General features: G+C 48.3%; 1 protein-coding gene across 1 annotated transcript in view; it reads right to left on the bottom strand.

Annotated features, from left to right (window-relative positions):
- Nucleotides 1-15559, bottom strand: part of CACNA1C (calcium voltage-gated channel subunit alpha1 C) — a 621853-nt gene that overhangs the window by 73709 nt on the left and 532585 nt on the right. Inside the window, exons 29-30 of the mRNA XM_044228473.1 lie at nucleotides 14628-14786; nucleotides 13918-14028 (exon numbers count right to left, since the gene is read on the bottom strand). Of these exons, the coding sequence (XP_044084408.1) occupies nucleotides 13918-14028; nucleotides 14628-14786 (270 nt within the window). The remainder of the gene's footprint in view (nucleotides 1-13917; nucleotides 14029-14627; nucleotides 14787-15559) is intronic.

Genomic DNA, 15559 nt, shown 5'->3' with positions numbered 1-15559 from the left:
TGTAGACAAAACTGATCATAACTTTAGCAAATCATTATTAGAAGGGAAAATTGCCACAAAAACCCCATGTTATACATTTTGAATGCATAGGAACTGTGGATTTTCCTCTCTTTTGGATTCTCTGTGCCCTGATTTCCCTCCATCTTGAAGCTATTCCAAGTTGAAAGAGGCAGTATTAAGAGCACGGTCTCTGGAAGTGAGTTGTCAGTTCAAATTCTACTTCTGGCACTAATAAGCTGGGTACTCTTGAGCAAATAACTTCACCTCTTTGTGCCTCAGTTTCCCCACCTGTAAAATGGGAGAACTATAGGGTTACAATGGGGATTACATGAGACAGCACATGTAAAGCACTTGCCTGGCCTGAAGTAAGCTGTAAGTGAGTCTGGATGACTGTTGGGGTTTACACGAGCTGTCTACCTCTCTCCCAGTTAAGCACACATTCCATTTGGGGGTGACACTGAGTGGAAGGGCAGGCAAAGCCCAGGTGTGTGGAAGAAGGAGGGAAGAGATGAAGGTTCTGGAATCCTGAGCTTACCTTTCGCCAGCATCTAGGGCCTTTTCTATCAATCTTGAGTCACTAGTGAGTAGCGTGCCTGTCTTGAGACTCTTGAAGGAAATCTGGCTGGTACTACTTTGAGACTGATGACAGTTTGCATGTTGTCATGGCTAAATTTTGTCAGAGGCAGGGTCCTGTGGACAGTTAACTGCCAGGTTCTGAGAAACCACACTTGCCACTGGGGGAGAACCAGGTCCCCCTCCTTCTGCCTGGAGGGCCAGGAGGACAGGAGTGGGCTGCCAAGCGGGCCTGGTCCCACCTCTGATCCTGGGGAGAGATTAGAGACAAGTGCCTTTGCCCTTGAATTCTGGGTCCTCAGCTCCTCTCCTGTCCAGCCCAGAGGCCTCCTCTGTGATCTCAGAGACAATACAGGTAGGTGGTGAGAATGAATCGCAGGAAAACCTGCGCACCTGGGAGTATGCTGTGTGTTCGTGGGGATTTTGAGGTTAAGACTTGTTTTGCTGCCATCACTTCTGGGTTTTTTTGTTTGTTTGTTTATTTTGTTTTTTGGTCCTCTTCTCTCTTTCTGCCTGCCCATCTTCAGAATCTACCTCTGATGGTAAAGCAAAGGACCCGGAGGAGGTGATAAGGGAGCCTGCTTGGCCCCAGTGGGGAGGCTGACCTGGACTTTCTGTCTGTCTGGGGGTGTTCATTTCCAGGGACCTGCAGCCCCAGACAGCGTTTCCAGGCTCAGTGTCAACGTGAGAGGCCTGAGCCAAGAGGAGAGGTAGAAGTGCTGGAATGGAGACAGAGAAAGGCCAGGAAGGAGGAGTCTCAGAGGGAGGGAAAAGCCAACTGTAGGACGCAGAGATGCCAGAGAACCAAAGGGACTGAGGAGTCACGCAAGAAGCAAAAGGCGAGAAGGGCAGGGTTGGGGAAGGTCATGAAAGGTAGAAGGCAGAAGCAGAGCGAAGGAGGGAAGGAGGAGTTAGGAAAAGCCGTGCAGATGGTGGGAGACGGGGAGAAGGAGAAAGGAGTATAAGGAAGGAGTGGAAGGAAGCTTGAGAGGAGGTGGGCAGGATGCAGAGCGCCAGAGGCGGGCCCATGGCATTGCAGGGGAAAGCAGGGAATCCACACAAAGCTGGAGGAAGGGTCATGACACCTGATAGAGGCAGGGCCTAGAATGCAAGGGAGGGACCCACGATAGCTCATCCTCAACCTGGGGTGGCACGGGAGGGGGGGGCGTTCCCTGAAGGAGAACAAGAGCCCCTGCTTGAGTGAGCAAGGAGTTGAGAGAAGGCACATGAGGCAAGAGGCTAAGCAGAGGCGGTTGGTGTGGCCGGGGAGGCAGTGTCCAGTTCCTTGGAAATCCTGGTCTCTCCTGGGGTCCAGGTGGTGGGACCAAGATGTGGGGGGAGAGGGAACCAACCAGGGAGAGGTGCTGAGTGCAGCTGGCAGCTCAGTGGAGGGGGCAAGAGTAGATCTCATGGAATCTCATGGAACACAATGGTAACCGACACCAAGCAGAGATAATAGGAATTGTATTACGTTAGGATGTCATTTAGACATAATAGTAATCATGGAGATTAGTGGCATCCAATGGAGAAGTCATGACGAGAGCACACAGCTGCTCTAGCCTCCCGGCAGCCTGGGTGGGAGTGAGGCTTCTGTCTTCCACTGTCAGTTTCTCCCCTGTGACATGGTCACTCAGGAGCTCTTGGAGTCTCAGGCTGCACTAAGAACAGGCGTACAGCAGACATGAAGGGCAGGAGCAGGCTGCCGGCCAGAGTGAGGGACTGAGTCCACACCCCTGGGGAGACAAGACCCCAGGTGGGTGGCGGTGATGGGGCTGCTCTTGACATTGTCAGAGGAATATGCACTTGGAACTGGACACCTTCTACTTCATTTTTTTTTTTTAATTAAGATTTTCCTCCCCAGGAACATTTAAAAGGCTCTCTTTCATTTCTTTCTTTCACCAATACACAATGAGCACTCACTAGGTACCTGGGATTGAACAAGATTGAACAGATCTGACTCTGGCATACTTCTCCCCTGGGAGGAGATAAAAACGGGGGTTATCGGCTAAGCTCCCTCTGGGGACCTCAGAAGGTTCTTTCTGTGCCTCAGTGTGCACGGGGGTAGGTGGCAGAATCCTGGTAGCTGCTTCCTGCTGCTCTCGAGCTGCTTTCTGCAAAGGTCCCCTCCAGGACCAGGGCACTGAATGGATGCGTCCCGTGGAAACACCACGGACACTCTCCTTGGGAGATGGGAAGGCGGAGAGCAGACAGCCCTGGGAGTGGGTGAACCGGGAGGAGCCGTCCCACCACTCTGCTCCAGGGCTAAACTCGGACCTGTGACAGCTCTGTGCCCTCTGCCTTGAATCTTCTCTCCTCCATCCCAGCTGGGAAAGCACTCTAAACCCAGATCTGACTGGTCCCCTCCATGTCCTTCCTGACCTAACCCGGGCTGAGCCCTCCTTAGTGAAGGGGCACTTATGGCCCCCCTGCAGTTGTGAGAGGCTGTACCTGCATCCACTTTAGTGAACAAAATGGAAATGCACTGAGCTCCTGCGTTCACTTCCAGAGATGTGCCTGGAGTTGTGCAGGTGAGTTTCCATAGGACTCCGCCACCCCGGCCCGGTCTTCCTTCTCTGCCTAACAGGAACAATCACTGTGCAGCCCTTGAGGGCTTTGGGAGGACAACCTGAGTTCGTACAGTGCCTGCTGGTTGCTGGGAACTGTTGGAGCGCTCCATGGAAGACTGCCTCTCCTGGCCTTTGCTGGTGGCCTTCCTGCAAGACCCCCTCCTCTACAGCGGTGACCCCAAGCCCCCACGGGTCTGGGTATCCCTCATCCCCTCCCAGGCTTGGTTAGTTCCGGTTTCCTTCTCAGTGGTAGGGTTGGAGAAAGGAACCACAGCGTACTTTCCTCTGGGCTTCTTTACACAGTGTGAATAATTTTCCACATTAAATAATTAAATGTAATAGCTAATACCACCCTTCCCACACAAAGGCTTTCTGCAAGTCATGTAATTATTTTTTATCATTCATAGTGACTTCCAAGCTCTCAAGCGCCAGGCAGGAAAGAAACCTGTCACAATGTTGCAGCAATATGCAAATCCCTGGGTAAGAGAGCCACGGTGGGGAGGCCCCTCCCTGACAAAGCCCATTTGTGCCTGTCTGCGTGCACTATTCGGCATCAGGTACCCCGTGGACATTCCACAAATAAATAATAATCAGGGTAATGCCAACTCACCAATCAGACTGCTAAGAAGCAGGCAGGAGCTACACCCCACACAGCAGGTGCCTCTTGACTCCGCTGCCGCTGGCAGCCAGCAAGTGGGGCTGGGGGGTGTGGTGTTACATGTCACCGCCTTCTTCCTTCTCCTTCCCTTTCTACTCCTTTGAATGAAACGTACATATGTGGTGATTTTCTGGGTTGAGGGGTTCCCCTGCTGATGGGAGACACTGGTTTCTTAATAATTTGGATAAACAGATTTCAAATGTTTCAAGAAATAAATAAGAGGTTGAATGAAGTCCTACTTTAGCCCAAGACATTGGTTCTTACTCTGGCGCATGCACTGCCCTCTAGGAGGGTGTTCGGGAACCTTCGGGGGCACCGCTAAGATTCAGGGTGGGCAAAACTGGCATTTAGTAATGCATGGGTGGGCCAAGGATGCTAAATTTCATGGTAGGCATGGGACAGTTCTGCCCAATGCACTGTGGCATGTGGCGTGTCATGTATGACTTTTGGGGGACATGCAGGGTGCCACAAGCAAATAAGGTCTGGCGGTTATAACTTAAGTTTTTATTCCAAGGTCTCATAATCTTGCTCTTTCATTCTTTCATTAACCTCTATATTTTATGTGTGATGAATTCTTCTATTAACTACAGACTTTCCCATTACATTAAAATTCAGAGATTTTATATACATATAAATATACACACACACCCAGTGTAAAAAATATATATATATAAGCATTATATTACATTTATATATATATTTAAAAATATGACATTGTGTGTATAGATGTGAATCTTGTATACATAAAGCTTTAAGTTTCCTCTGATTTTCTTTAAGGAAAATTAAGGCGATATTACAGAGTATTTGTTACACAAAGGAAACTTTGGTTCTATAAGGATCAAAGCCCACTAGCCTAAAGGATGTCTAAGTTTCTATAGAACTCTTAAAAGGAACTATTGCTTGCTCTTGGTGTTTTTAAAAGCGGAATTTTCCAGGTTGATGTGGAAATAGAAAGTCATTCAATCCAAGAGCCATTCATACTTCTAGTTTAATTTACACTGAACCTTGGCCTGTAACAGGCCCCTGAACAGGACCTGCCCATGGGGTTTCCTCACTCCCAGCACCCACAGGCCAGGTCTCCTGTGGGTGGCCCGGCCCCAGGCACCGCAGGACCTCGCACATCCATGGCTGCGCCCTGCCCACTCTACCCTCCATGCCAGCCCTGCCGTTCTGGGTCTATGTGGGGCCTCTCTAGATTTCCAAAGCCATGTTTTGTGGGCTGCTAGTGTGGGAGATGGTAATTGGCTCTTCAATGGGACAAGACAAGCAAACCCCCAAACAAGGCTTCAGTCCTCTAAAAAAGCTGCAAGTGTCGATTCTCCCAGCCTTTATTCAGGGCCATCTCAGAGGGCATCAGGCATGACTAGCTCTGGGTCCTGCACAAAAGAAACCTGTCTAATTACACTGAAGGCAGGAGCTCCCTAGTTTAGGTGGCTGTGTCCTACCGATCGCCACTCCAGATGGCAGCCATCAGCAGCCACTCCCTTCGTTTTCCATTTCTGCTTCCCTCTCCAGCAAGTTCTTGGGGCTGACCTGGGGAGGGTGAGAATTGAAGGGGGTTTCCTCATAGGATGTTAAAGCTGGTAGAGAGGCTGGAGTCATTTCTCTGGGGAAGGAAACAGTGTTCCTCTGTTTCCCCAGGGGATGCTGTCTGTGGTTTGCTCTTATTTAGGTGACATTTCCAGAGTACCTGACAGGCACCAGTGCTACTGTGTTAGCATCTGGAGGGATATGAAGGTGGGTAAGAGGGAGTCTTGCTAAAAGACTATCCTGACCATCCCTGACTCCTTTTCCACACCGTCTTCACCATTGGATGATGTTGCGAACCTGCCCACCTCCACGTGTCCTCTGTGGCTGTCACCTCATGTCTAGGAGCAGACTCCTAACTGCTTCCCCTCTTGGCCTGTACTAGTATGTCTTCTTCTCGAGGCCATTGGTGTGCTGGTTCAAAAACATGAATATGATGCTATAATTTCCCGCCTGAGACCCTGCTCTGTGTGGTGTAGATTCTGAGGGCTGTCGGCGTAAAGCCACACCCCTTCCAGGTCCCCAAGGGCCTGTGTCTTCGGAACCCTCCTCTTGCTTACTGCTCTCAGTTTCCAAAATAAGCTAAACTTGCCCCTGCCTCAGGTCCTTTGCTCTCCCTTGGGCCTGAAAGGCTCTTCCAGCTCCATTCAACCTCTGGGCCTCAGTTTACTAGGTAACTTCCTGACTACCTTATCTGAAACAGGTGTCTCTCTCGCCAAGTCGTGCTGTCCCTGTGGTGGCCCATCTCCCCCAGCACAGCACTTGCCCTGTTCCGTAACCCCTCTACATTACCCTGTGAGCCCTGCGATATGGTACCATGTCTCGACATCATCACCGAGGTGCTCAACAACCATTTATAGGAAAAAAAGATGGAAAAAGCAGTACTACTGTAGAAATTACATCTGGGCACCTTTCAGTACAATGTAAAGAAGGGTTCCCAGCATAGCTGCCTGAAGAAATCTCTTACGGCAAAAAGGAGGAAGGCTTAGAGATTTCCTCATTGAGGGAAGATCAATGATCTTAATGGTGTTTTCTGATATGACTATTCGGACTCTCTTTTCCTTGTTTTCCAGTTTCATAATTTCCATCATGCATGCTGGCATGCATGCATTAAATTTTCACCGAATGCCTCTCAGGGGACACAGACATGCCTGTGAAACTGTTCCTGCCTTCCAGGAATTTGGCAATCTAATTTTTGTCTCCACGTCTTGCAAGTCTTCCCATTTCAAATGCATCTGTCTGTGCATGTGCAAGTGTGTATGCACACACATTAATAAGCAGGCTCTCAGCTGTAGTCACCTATCAGATGACTGTCTCCTCTCCTGAAAGCACCTGGCATTTCGGGCTTGGAAGGGAAATCCAGAAGATCCAGACCAATGCAGGGAAACAAGGAGCCAAGGACAGAATGGGTGAATGAGGGGGGCAAGGGAGTTAAAGGGCCTCAGAGGAGGCGGAAGGACACAGGAATGGAGAGACTGTGTCAGTTTATAGAGACTTGTTCCTTGAGAAAGGCTTGCTTTCATTTTGTCTCTAATTGGCTTCTAAGGAAGAACATGAACACTTGCTGAGGACCCGCTAGGTACACAACAACACCTCAGCTTGTTCATATTTGTTGTGTCAATGAGGGGATAGTGGATAGAGCTTGGTTTTGGAATCACCTACACCTGCATTAAAATCCTCCCAAACAAAAACCAAAACCTAGCTCTGCCATCTTGGATACATGACTTAGCTTTTCTCTGACCTTCCGTTTCCTAAACACCATCATGCTTCCCTCACAGACTGATTGAGGTAGTGAATGGAGAAAATCTAGTGTAGGGGCGCCTGGGTGGCTCAGTCGGTTAGGTGTCTATCTTCGGATTCAGGTCACGATCCCAAGGTCTTGGGATCGAGTACTGCATCAAGCTCTTTGCTCAGTGGGAGACTAAGGATGTCTTCAAGCAGTATGTGGAAAGCTATTTGCCAAAGGGAAACAAGAAGCTGGATTTTTTTTTTTTTTTTGTCAGACAGAGAGCAAGAGAGAGAGAGAGAGCATGCACAAGCAGTGGAGAGGGGCAGAGGGAGCAGCAGGCAGAGGGAGAAATAGACTCCCCACTGGTCAAGGGGCCCGATGCAGGACTTTATCCCAGGACTTGGGATCATGATCTGAGCCAAAGGCAGATGTGCTTAACTGACTGAGCCACCCAGGCATCCCTAGCGGCTGGATCTTTAAGGAAAGAAACTTCTAGGCATGGATACTGCCAGAGTAGACTGAGAAATTGGACTGCAGAGTCTGTTTGCAAGTGTCCTCACTGAATACTTCCCAGCCATCCACTTCCCCATTCCAGCTTTCCCTCTGCCTGTCCGTATGTGAACCTAGAACCCTAACCTAGCCTGCGTCTATCCCCTCTGCAACAAGCCCAGTGAAAAGAAATTAGCTCCATCTTGGTCATGCCCTTAGGATATCTCCCAAACACTCCTCATCTTGGCAGGGCCTGTGGTCACCCGTGTCAGGGCCCACAACCCTTCCTAGGAGAAGACTCACTACTAAGAACAACAGAACATGCAGAGACAAGATTGTTCTGGGGACGATCGGAGGCCATGGAATCCCCTGCACCGTACAGGCACCATTGGCAGTAAGAGGAAGGCCACCTTTGTGCGTGGGAAGTCCAAGGTTAGCAGTACCCTCTCTCAGGCTTGGATATTTGCAAGATGCAGAGCATGCTGACTCTGGCTCAGGCCCCGCACAGTGCTGGTCAGGAAGAGGGCCACTGGAGAACCTCCTGCCCCTTCCTTCTCACAGCCTAGTGGCCGCTTGCGTGGGTGGGACCACAGTAAAGCCGTGCCCAGGCCTGGGCAATGGGGAGACGCCTGACAAGCATTTGACTTCCGTGGTCCTGAACAGCTCTGGTTATCAGAGCATCTCATTAACCAGTCTTACTTCTATTTATGACTCATCCCTTGCTCCAAGCCAAGCAAAGTGTGCATGGGGCCACTGAGGGACTCCTTGGGACAACAGACTGAGGAAAGCAGGAGTTCCATTCTTTGTCAATGTCAGCCATTGCCTCCAGCCTCACCCTTTTTCTGCTTCTCTACCCTCCAAGAAGCAGTCAAGGCTTCACTGCCCTCATGTCCTCTTTCCGGAAAGGAATCAGAGGTTACAAAAATGCCCCCAGAGCAGAGAAAACTATGATGATAGCTGAATTACTGTCCCCCTGTCAGCTCACACTATGAAATGTTGGCCAAGTTCTCCGTGTCGGGGGCAGGGGACAGGAGTCACAACAGCCCCACACAGATACAAGGAGTGTAGCAGTAGAAGCCAGCGGCAGGATGAGGAGGCCAGGCAGGGCCCAGCTGGGGAGGGCAGCAAGTCTCTATCCAGCAACTGGGATGTGAAAGAACCAGGGAGGGGTTTAGGGCTGTCAGATTTCAGTTTCACTGGGGCACTAAAACACCATCAGGAAACTTAGGCTGGAGCCCAGTGGACTGGGAAAAAGCGTAGCTGGGTGCCCCAGGTATCACCAGGGATACACCTTATATTCAACCCCCAGCAGCAGACTAATACCAGATAGCACCTGCCAGAGCACTTTCTCCGCCTTCCGTAGGGCCTTCCTGAGCTCAGAACCCAGGTGGGACAGGATCCATAAGGAAAGAGCCTAGCACCTGCAGCTGACAAGGACTGAGGAAGTCCACGGATGACAGCAAGGGCTGGCCAAGTCAGGAGAAAATCCACAGTGTGGGATCCCAGAGCAAGAGACTGTCTTACCCTGTCAAGAGGGCTTCCACCATGATGAGTCAATTTCTGGCAGAAAATTAACAGCTGGAGAGAGTAGGGAGGGTGAGGTAAACCATCTGGCTTCATGAAGCCAGAGCAGCTGGGCTGAAGAAACCAAGACAGACAGAGGACAGCAGAAGCTGGGAATATTATGGGAAAGAACCAGTGTCTAGGGCTGTGTTGCCCTATAGCGCAGCTGCGGCCACATTTGGCTATATAATTGTAAATTAATTAAATATATTTGAAAAACCAATCCTTGGCTGTACTACCACATTTCGAGTGACTGTATTGTAGACAGTGTGTATGGAACATTGCAGGAAGTTCTGTTAGACAGAGCTGGTCCAGAGGCTTCATTTCATCCCTTAGGTTTGAAATGCCCTTGGGCCCTAATTTGTGCTGCAAGATGAAAGTAAGTCCCAAGGCTTCAGCTGCTCTTATTCCAGAAGCCTGGGGTGCCAGAAAGGTCAATGAGCGATTTTACTTTGGTTCTGTTCATATTTCTGGACTATTCTCAGGCTGGGAAAAGCTGAAAGGGGCGGCCAAGGCTTTGATCACAGGGAGCTGCCAGGGTCAAATTCCCTCCAGGGTCATCCCCTCAGGGAGATACGGAGTGGACAGCAGCCACGGGGCAAGAGATACCTCTCTGCAACAGCAGACCTGCTTCTTCATCCCTCCATGACCCATGCGAAAGTTTCTAGGGAGCAGAGGAGTCAGGACCCTTTCACTGGGAGGGCCTCCTACCTTCCTGGCAAATGGACTTGAGGAGGACAAGCCTGGAGCCCCTCCTCTCCCTCCTCCTCTCCTCATTGTTCTTGCTGAGTCATTGTCAACAGCAAATCCCAGGCAACAAAGTGACATTATCAGCCCTTCTGTTACTAAGACCTGTAGTTAGCAGTGGAGTGTCTGTGGCTGGCCCTGCTTCTGAAACCAGGTTCTTGCCCTTCTCTCCATGGTGATGTCACAGCTGCCCAAGTGGGCTGAAGCCGTGGGACCACCCAGGGTCAGCCTGTCAAGCCAGACAGGGTGTCGTGGTGGCTTCCCTTTCCCCTGCCATTTTCACCTTGGGTAAAGTCCTATTTGGAGCTTTCACTGGGATTATACAGAATCTATGGATTGGTTTGGAAAGAAATGACATGTTTGTAATATTGAGTTTCCAATTCATGAACAGAATATATTTCTCAACTTACTTAGTTTTCTTTAGTTCCTTTCTATGAAATTTTATAGTTTTCTCTGTAGAGATGACATTTTTTGTTAGATTTATTCCTAGGCATTACATATTTTTTCAGTGCTTGTCATAAAGTATATCTTAAATTTTTTTCATCTTTGCTGATGCATTCCAATTCCCTATAGGAAAACAACCCAGGTATCTAGTTACCTCCAGACAATTCTCACCAGGACTTTCCCATGCTGACCAACTTGGTCCTACACAATCATGTAGGACCCAGATACCATTCAGTGTCTCCTACTCTAGGGGAGGGATCTCCTCTGGCTTGCTATAGGTGTTAAAATCAATAGTACTATTACCTACTGCATTCTCTTCAGACAGCCCCATAGATCCCTGATGTTTTAGTGGGGGACTGAATTGCACTAAACTGGTTTATTCTTTTTTTTTTTTTTTTTAAGATTTTATGTATTTATTTGACAAACAGAGATCACAAGTAGGCAGAGAGAGAGGAGGAAGCAGGTTCCCTGCTGAGCAGAGAGCCTGATGCGGGGCTCTATCTCAGGACCCTGAGATCATGACCTGAGCTGAAGGCAGAGGCTTTAACCCACTGAGCCACCCAGGTGCCCCCTAAACTGGTTTATTCTTACTCATAATTTTTGGTGTGTTTGGAATAGAGTGTCAACTTAAGGAGTGGGGCAGTTGGATTTAAGGCAGGGATTTACTTGAGTAAATTCATTTTCCAAGGTGTGGTGAGAAGAACAGAAATGAAGAACTTGGCAACATCAATCACTATGAACACAATGAAAGAATGAAACAAGGTACAAAGTGACCCGCCAACTGACCAACCAACCAACCAATCACAGAGACTGAAAGGGTAGAGAAGAAAAGTCCAGCACTAAGAACTTCCTGTCTTCTGCATCTTTGCTGCCTAACTGTCCTTTAACGCCTAATGCTGACAAGTGCAGGCTGATTCATAGCATGTATAAAGAATCATGCCAGTGAATAAAAGGTGCTGAACAGAATCTCAGTTAATGGTGAGATATGAAAGCTGTTCTATATTTCAGAAGTCACTAGGGCTTGGGCCACACCCAGCCAGATAGTTCTACCAGGACTTCAAGTCATTTCTGGTTTGATTTTCTGCCTGAAATGTTGGAAGATGTTTTTCCTGGAGTCCATTCCCTAAATGAAGAACATAGCTTAATGTGAAACCTGGGCACCCCGTTCTCCTCAAGTCCCAACCGGTCAACCTTCTTTGACCAGACAGGTCCAGTGACCCTAACTCCTCTGTTGCCAGGAAGTCCTTTAAGAGATATTCACAGAAATTATCCATTTTCCTTTCTCTTTACACCACAGATTGACCCTGGCATGTGTGAAATGCAAACAGCCCCAGGATGGTTCTCTTACTTTTTTGGGAAAAGTCTTTCTTATTTTACTCCATCCTATCATAACAGAAAACTAGGGATTGAGGAAGCTGGGAGTCACTTTATGGTTTAGACCACCACAGCTAGCTGCTTCCTAGGAAATGGCTTACTCCTTGATCTGCAGGACTTAGGTAAGGGGGTTTTTCAGGCTGAGGCCCCTATAGGGATCAATTTCAGGCTGAGGCCCCTATAGGGATCAATTTTATTTGCTTCTTAGGCCAGGTCTGCCTAATACATCTTCTGTAGTCAGGAGGAATAATTCACAAAGTCCACTGCAGGACTCTGCAGACATCAGACATCATCAGAGACACATCTGAGTCAACTGTGGAATGACTCAAGGCTTTGAAATATTTAAACATATGTCTCATGAAACTAGGTGAAAGTGATGCCAGTTTCCCTACTAGAGGCTGTCATCTGCGACTGAACCTCAACTTGGCAATGATTTTGCATTCCCAGCCTCACCGCTCGTGTTGCTGTGGGCTGTGAACCTGTCAGTACTGCTGGGCCACGGGGCCTAGAACAGGACCACAGGTAAGCAAAGATCCCATGGACCCTATGGAAGGTGACCAGGTAGATTTAGTGGTCTTCTCTAGGTCAGGACAAAATTTATGCCCCTGAATGGGACTGGGCTTGGAAGGGAAAGTGTAAAAAGTATATTTAGTGCCCTGGAGGAGGTAGAAAACACCATTATTATCACCAAATGACTTTTATTAGGAGTCTTATTCTCTGAAAATTAGCCAAGATCCCCAGGCATTCTTTAAGAGAAGGAATCGGCATTTCAAGGATATTGTCTGTTTTATCTTGAAGTCCCTCACAGGTTGTTTCCCTCTTTCTGAAAAGCACCCAGCAGTACACTTGACATGGAAGATGCTTGCTAACAGCTTGGCATGGTGGAAATTATATCAACTATAACGTCAGATTCTATTCCCAGTTCTGCCACTTAATAATGGTGTAATTAATATTACACTTAATTGCTCTGAGATTCACTTCCCTCTTCCCTAACATGAGGAAGCTAAAACCTGTGTTTGAGGGTGTTTTGAGGATTATGTGCAATGAGGTATGTGTATCACATGGTAGGTTATTCAGAAATGTTAGTTGAATTTTAATTCAAAGAAAAGGATAGACATCTTGTTAAATAAATATGGATCCAACAGCCAAGGAGCACTCCCCCTGTCCTAATTAACCCCAGGACAAGTAAGAATTTGAATGAAAATGGAGTATATGGACAAAGACACTTCCTTTTTGTCTCCTGTTGATCTGTGTTGAATCTGTGTGTAGTAAAGGAGGGGGAGAGGAGGCTCAAAAAGCTAGAGAGGTTTCCTCAAGTCTGTAGCCATATAATTCTCTTAGAACCAACTCTTTACTTCTCATCACTCTCCAAAAGGAGCTACAGCTATATTCTCCCTCAAGAGCAGCTGCCTGTGTTGTGAATCCTAGGCCAGTGGATGCCAATGATTCTGACCTGTTTTCAGGGGTGGAAGATGGAGGGTGATGCTCAAGTCAGTCCACTCCTCCATTATCCAGGAGAATGGGGGTAGGGCTGGTTAGAGAGGGCACAGAGAATCCAAAGCACAGGCAATCCAGCATTCCCAACCCTGCCTCATTCAGCCAATGGTTCTAATCTTTCTGCCAGCCTTTTTTTTTTTTTTCTTTCTTTTAGAAGTTACTCACAAGTAGCAAGCCACAGACATTTGCCCTTCCTGTACCGGAAAGGGCAAGAGAACAATAAATTAACTTCTGAACAGGAGGACCGCATAGGCTGGAAAACTGAGCCCTGAGCAAATGAAGACCTAATTGAGCTTTTCACAGTGAGGATGGTCTGTGGCCAATGAAGGGAGAGGACAGTACAGCAGCAGCCTGAGTGAATCTGGGGAGGGGAGGGGGCTTGTTGTGAAGAGGTTTGGTTTGCCAATCTGTGGGCAAAATTTCTTTTAGATTATATGCTGGGTGATGAGGGTGGAGACAGGATGGAAAAGAGGAGAAGGACCAACATCTGTCTCGTTGGAAGAAGAGAACCATCACAGGGAGGAATCTGTTTCCCGTATTTCCCAGCCATAGACTAGAGTGGAGACTATCTCAAGTGGTTGCTCTGGTGCAACTTCTGGTAGGTTTAGGAATTGTATACCATTTATCTTTCAAGAAGGTGGGGTCTTTCACTGATTATTTCTGCCCCTCACTCTCCTTCTTTCAGTACTGGCACTCCCCCTTGTCCAACCCTCCAGCCTGTAGACCAGACACCTTTTTCAGAGGCCTACCTTGGGTTTGAAGGCAATGAGCTTCAGAATCATCTCCACGGTGAAGAGGCCAGTGAAGAGCATGTTGAGGATGTTCATGGCAATTTTGAAGAGGCAGCTCTGGCCATAGTGCTGAGGGGAGTGGAAGGACTGTGAAAATGAGGCAGGGACATCCCTACTCCTTACCACCCTCCTCTCAAAAGAGATCTTCCTTGAACCAAGCCCTGGGAGGCCATTCACATCTCTGTGGGCAGCCAGCTGGACTCAGGAAATCCTGCAAATACCCTTCTCTGCTAGCTCTGAAAACACGGGTTGGTGGAGTTCTGTGTTTCTGCTTTGACTGGTTATGACAACTTATGGAGACTTCTGGTTCCTAAGAGAGCTCAAGCACAAGTTGACGTCCCTGAAAACAGGTGGATACAGAATCAATCTCTATACCCATGCCTCTTCAGGCTCTCCCTCTCTTCTCCGTTTCCTTCACTGTTAACATTTTATTAACCCAGGCCTTTCTGGATTCTCTTATAAGGTCTCAGAGAAGAGCTCATTTTTGAGAAGGGACACTTGTCCTTCTCCATCTGAGAAAAGAGGGCAGTTCTGCTCTTTCTGCCTCTCTTGGCCAACATGAAGGTGACACACTGGAGATAGCCATGCAGCTCTTTTATACTTCATGTCCTCCCCTAGCATCCTCCCTCCTACAGCTGTCATGGATCCAGGGTCCCCCTAGGACTGACCTGCATGGCCAAGCAGATGGTGTTGAGAAGGATGAGGACGAACATCAGGTATTCAAAGTAGGTGGAGTTGACCACGTACCACACTTTGTACTGGTGCTGGTTCTTGGGGATGTACCTCCGCAGGGGCCGGGCCTTGAGGGCATATTCCACGCATTGTCGCTGGGAGCAAGGCAGCAGGAGGGGTGGGGTGGGAATTGAGAGAGGGGGTTAGTATGGATGATGTGTGGGGAGATGGCAGAGGAGGTGGGGTGTGGATGAAACTATACACCTTGGGCATCAGAGAAAAAATCTACTTATCCAGCTCATTTACAGCTTTAAGATGTTATTTGGACTGTTTTTCTTAGATCATTCCCTTAATCAAGGAAAGCATTGCCTCTAGTCAATTTCCTTACCAAGATTTTATCAAGGAGCTTGTGCCATGTACCTTCCCATACAAGACCTTAAGTCACTCATGGACAGGGATAAAGATCCACCTGACTTTCCCTATCAGGGAGCTGAGTTGGAGAAGTGGCCTCTGTGATCACATGCTACAGCTTCATTCCTCACTGACTGAGTTGCCAGCTCTTCCTCATAGGCCAACAAAATACCTTACAGTACTGGCATTCCCTTATTGTTCCTACTTACACCTCTTTCTTGCCCCCACCTCATGCACAGGCCTCTGTGTTTTATTTAAGAAACAACTTCCTCGTGGTTTTCTAATGTCCCTCTCTTCCCCACCCCTGAAATCCTCATGCCCTCATTGCTCTAGTTTCTTTCTTCACGATCAATGTGCCGACCCACGTGGGCACTTTCTGACTTGACAATTTCTGAGACATGAGGTTTTGTTCCCACAGAATCTATCAGAGAGTCTCCTTAAGTAGATGTCTAACCAATATTTGTTGACTGAATGCACTCGCCAGATCCAGGATTTGCATTTCTTTTGTCCAGGTCCT

Source organism: Neovison vison, chromosome 12 (genome assembly GCF_020171115.1).
Source record: "Neovison vison isolate M4711 chromosome 12, ASM_NN_V1, whole genome shotgun sequence".
Classification (NCBI taxonomy): Eukaryota; Metazoa; Chordata; class Mammalia; order Carnivora; family Mustelidae; genus Neogale; species Neogale vison.
Note: the sequence above shows the minus strand (reverse complement) of the source record. Positions and strands in the feature narration are given on the sequence as shown.